The sequence below is a fragment of the Schistosoma mansoni genome, chromosome 5, assembly GCF_000237925.1.
Source record: "Schistosoma mansoni strain Puerto Rico chromosome 5, complete genome".
In the NCBI taxonomy this organism is placed as follows: domain Eukaryota; kingdom Metazoa; phylum Platyhelminthes; class Trematoda; order Strigeidida; family Schistosomatidae; genus Schistosoma; species Schistosoma mansoni.
Window position 1 is genome coordinate 6,851,317 of NC_031499.1, and position 4,239 is coordinate 6,855,555.

Here is a 4,239-nt window from a genome sequence, read left to right on the forward strand (position 1 = left end):
AATGTGTTCGAATTCATTGTTCGTAATCTCTACTTAACACCTCCATTATCTTCACGTATAAACATCAGATTCCAATAAATCTTTGAATAATTCTTCGCTAATTTCACCGAAATTTGTAGTAGCTTAGTACACAACTTATTGAGTAATCCATGTATGGTATATTGGATATTTAATAACCATTTGTCTACTTAAGGTCATAAATGTAAGTGTTTACAAACTTTTAAATACTTAAATCTTCAACTGTAATGCTTGTTTGATCCACTTAGTGATATCTAAAATTACAAAGCGTCTTTTAGTGGCCTGATATCTGTCTCCAGTCATATCGTATGATGATTGTTATCGAAACATACATGCCGCCAAGCCTCGTGTATAGTCATCTACTTAAGTTGCATTAATGAATAACGGAATAAAAATAAGTCAAATACGAGAATGGATTTCGAATACGTATCTTTCATACAATCGTTGATCCGGACAAACGGTCAGAGAAACGAAGCGGAGAAAGCGAAGAGGAGAGAGCGAATTGAAACAAAATCATACGCAGTGGGGGAGGCAAGTGAGCCAACCGAAATTGTGAGCCTTACGCGACCTGCTACACTACCGAATTGGGTTCACCACTTTTGATGGCCCGTTATCTGACTCTAATTCGATCGTTTGCTAATTAATATCGAGTTATCAAAATATATATCCTAGCTATCCTCATATATAATTATTAGCTCAATTCTCGTTAGTGAATAACGGAACTAAATAAGTCAAACACGAGAATGGATTTTGAATACGTGTATTTCATGCAATCGTTGATCTGAACAAACAATCAGGAAAACGAAACAAAACGGCACTGAGAAGGCGAATAAGCCAACTCGATTTAACTAAGAGTGAATCGATATTTATAGTCGAACAAAATCAAGTTACAGACACATAATGAGTAAGGTAAGTAATCAGCACACATACGATCATATGAAAAACAGGATTAATAAGTGACACAATCAAATGGTAGCTTAAAAAGAATGAATAAATTGGTCTGTTCCGAAGCTAGAATAACCTCTGTGGGCTTGACATAAGGCCAGCCGTCTGCTTCTGTCACTATAATGCTAATTCTACAACTCCTAGTTAAAGCGTATGCTAACGTCAAATTCATCTACATAATGATTCATCTGTTCCTAATTACCAATCAGAATACTAAAAGAGTCAGCTAAGTTACTTTGTATTCAGATAATCGAGAATATCTGTAGATCAGAATGAGGATTTTAGAGGTTGGGTGTTCTCCAAACCGAATGATTTAGTTATAGATCTTTCATTGTTCTTTTACAAGGAAAAAAACCCAGAACCAGTTCCCCAATAACGACCATACTGTTATAGATATCAACTAAACAAATTCTAGGTCAGCAAAGTAGGTTTGTTAATCAATTACGTCTCTCATTACAGTACTTTCTTTAGATGTTGTTCATAAGAACAATCAAAGATTCACAAGTAAATTAACCGAGAGACTATGAAACCTCCAGAATACTTTCTATCATTTAAATGTCAAAACTAAATACATAAAATACAAAAAATCACAACTTAGCATGAATAAGAAATCACAGTCTGTATATATGACGGTCCTTACGCCTGTTACCCCTCGTGGAGGAGCTTAGGCCGCCCAACAGCATTCTCCATCCAACTCTGTCCTGAACAGTCCTTTCCAGTTGTTATTCATCCTTTTCATATCTGCTTCTATTTACATAAGGTGGTCGCTTTTGCCAAAAACACCGATTGGACTCAATCGGAAACAGCTTAATGGTACCTTTTTGATGTAGGTTTGTTCTCTGACCTGGATGGTTTGGTCGAGGAGCTTTCATCGTCCTTCTGAACGACATCATCAGCATAAACTTCGGGTAGAAGTGAAATGGTTGAATTTCCCTACATGTAATTCACAGCTTGTCCTATGCACCTCGATAATGTCGTTCAGAAGGACGATAAAAGCTCCACGACCAAACCATCCAGGTCAGAGAACAAACCTACATCAAAGTCTCACCCACCTGAGCTACAAATCTTCTCCACCATCTCTTAATGGTACCTAAAAGTTTTTATTTATTTAAAGGATTCAATTCAATATAAGTTGACGAAGTTTTAACGTATATTGAAAGCTAATTACTGTAGTTATCATCAAAAATTGAAGCCAATCATGATAATTATGTAGCATTAAACAGCTTTCTCCATATTCATTTAAGACCATTATGGCTGTTTTACTCATTTACAGTAAGAAATTAGGTGAACCTTCTTTTCTAATGATAAACTCTTTACGACAATCTATTTTTTTTTTCAAGGAAGAAGTTGAAAAATTCGAAGCTGTTGAAACAAATTATGGTATGCCAAGTGTTCTTTCCGGTCGAATAGGCAGTGGTGGTTTATATAGTGGAGGGTTAAGTGGTATTGGCGGTGCAGGTGGTGTTGTAGTTAAAGTTCCATCAACTGGAGCTCGTCCTGAACAAGTATGTTTGTAATGAATATATATTTCGTGTATATGCATATATATGTGTTATTATTATCGTTAGATTGTAGAGAACCATATAGGCAATTATGAGATTTTCTTCAATTTACAGATTTTCCATCTTCTTTAAAATTATTTTGAAATAATCACAATTAATTAGTCACTGGATGATGATCAATGTCATGTGTGTCAAGTCCTTCTTACTGCTGATCGAATACTATCGATGAAGTTGCAATGTGGTCACTAGTCTAGGTGACTGGACACTGCGTGCAGTATGTTGAGATAAGATGGTGGTTAGAGGTGGTCAACAGTAAACCCTGGACTTAAAATGTTTTTTTTGGGGTAGTACGTAACCACTGAACTAAAAGAACATAATTCAATTATTTTTTCTAAATTAAAGTCAGTTTTGTCAACATGGTGTTTCTATTCATGTTCAATCATAAATAATCCAATAGACATGTAATGTTTAGTCGTAAACTGTTGACTAGGATACAACATACCAAGTTCAGATTCACTTATTTGTCTTTAACACATATTGTACGTATAGTAGGCTACTAGTTTTCAATCATAGGTGTCTTGGAAGCATTGCTCGTATATCCTGAGACCACCAAGTAAGTGATGCAGTTGTTAAGAAACGGGTACTAGGTAAGGATGGCAAATCGATTTATGAAATAGTGAAACTTCGTCAGTTGAGGTGACTGAGACACGTGTTACGTATGCCCAGCCACCGACTGCCTCGACATGCAATGTTTTATGGTGTAGGCGTAGGTCGGAAGAAAGCTAGGGGCGGTCAGACCAAAACATGGCGCAAATCCATGAAGTCACTGACAATTGGACTGAGCCATGTTAGTAGATGTATACTACCTGGTTGGGATTCGCGAGATGATAGCAATCAATGGTTAGAGGCTTTGAATGAAATGTCTCAAAATCGTTTTCAATGGCGAAGTTGCATCCACTCTTTGTGTTCTACCAAATTCTAATCTTCTGAATTCTTCATGTCTCTGTCTTTTTCTCTTTGCAAATTTATTTCACTAGATTACACTCCTTGAATAACATCTTCAAACCCCAATCTTTCGGATTACTTCTTATACTTTTACTACTGAATTGTCTCGTTTTAATATACTTCTAATAATCTTCATAGGAAAATTATTAAATTGTAAGATGCTAATTACATTCTCTTGTTCTTTTTGTTTGTCCTCTTCTGAAGAGATGATCTTGTTGGCTCTTCTAAAAAGATTTAAGACTAACGAGATTTTAGCACTGAAAGGATGTACTGAATAGAAGTCGATGTAACATCCATGTCGCTTATGAATCACCTTGATCGAAATGAAAAAATATTAGATGCTATCATTCAGACCTGTTTTTTTGATTGAACGCACCTAATATTCTTAATATTCCGTTGTACTATTTAAACTTGGATTAATGTTAATTTGGTTATTTATTCTCTGAAGAAGTGGCTTACACTGAGCTACGAAATGTCAGAAAATCTAATTTTTCTACTCATTAGGATATTACAAATATATTAATTGATTTATATAATCAGTAAAAAAGATCATAAACAAAATAGAAACATTTTACTTTATTATATTTAAACCTAAAGCTACACATACCTAAATTGAAATTATCATTATCAAATATTCGAATAAAGTAATGAAATATATATATATATTTTTTTAATAGCAGAAACAATCTTTTATTTCGAAATGAATTTTTCTAATGAATCTATACCAATATATTTTGATATATTATTATTATTAAATCATTTATTAATG

At 34.3% G+C, this 4,239-nt stretch overlaps 1 protein-coding gene across 1 annotated transcript in view; it reads left to right on the top strand.

Annotated features, from left to right (window-relative positions):
• Smp_143700 (hypothetical protein) overlaps positions 1-4,239 on the top strand; it is a gene marked incomplete at its 5' end in the record, with an annotated part of 13,610 nt that overhangs the window by 8,138 nt on the left and 1,233 nt on the right. Inside the window, one exon of the mRNA XM_018797759.1 lies at positions 2,304-2,468. Coding sequence (XP_018652769.1) covers positions 2,304-2,468 — 165 coding nt within the window. The remainder of the gene's footprint in view (positions 1-2,303; positions 2,469-4,239) is intronic.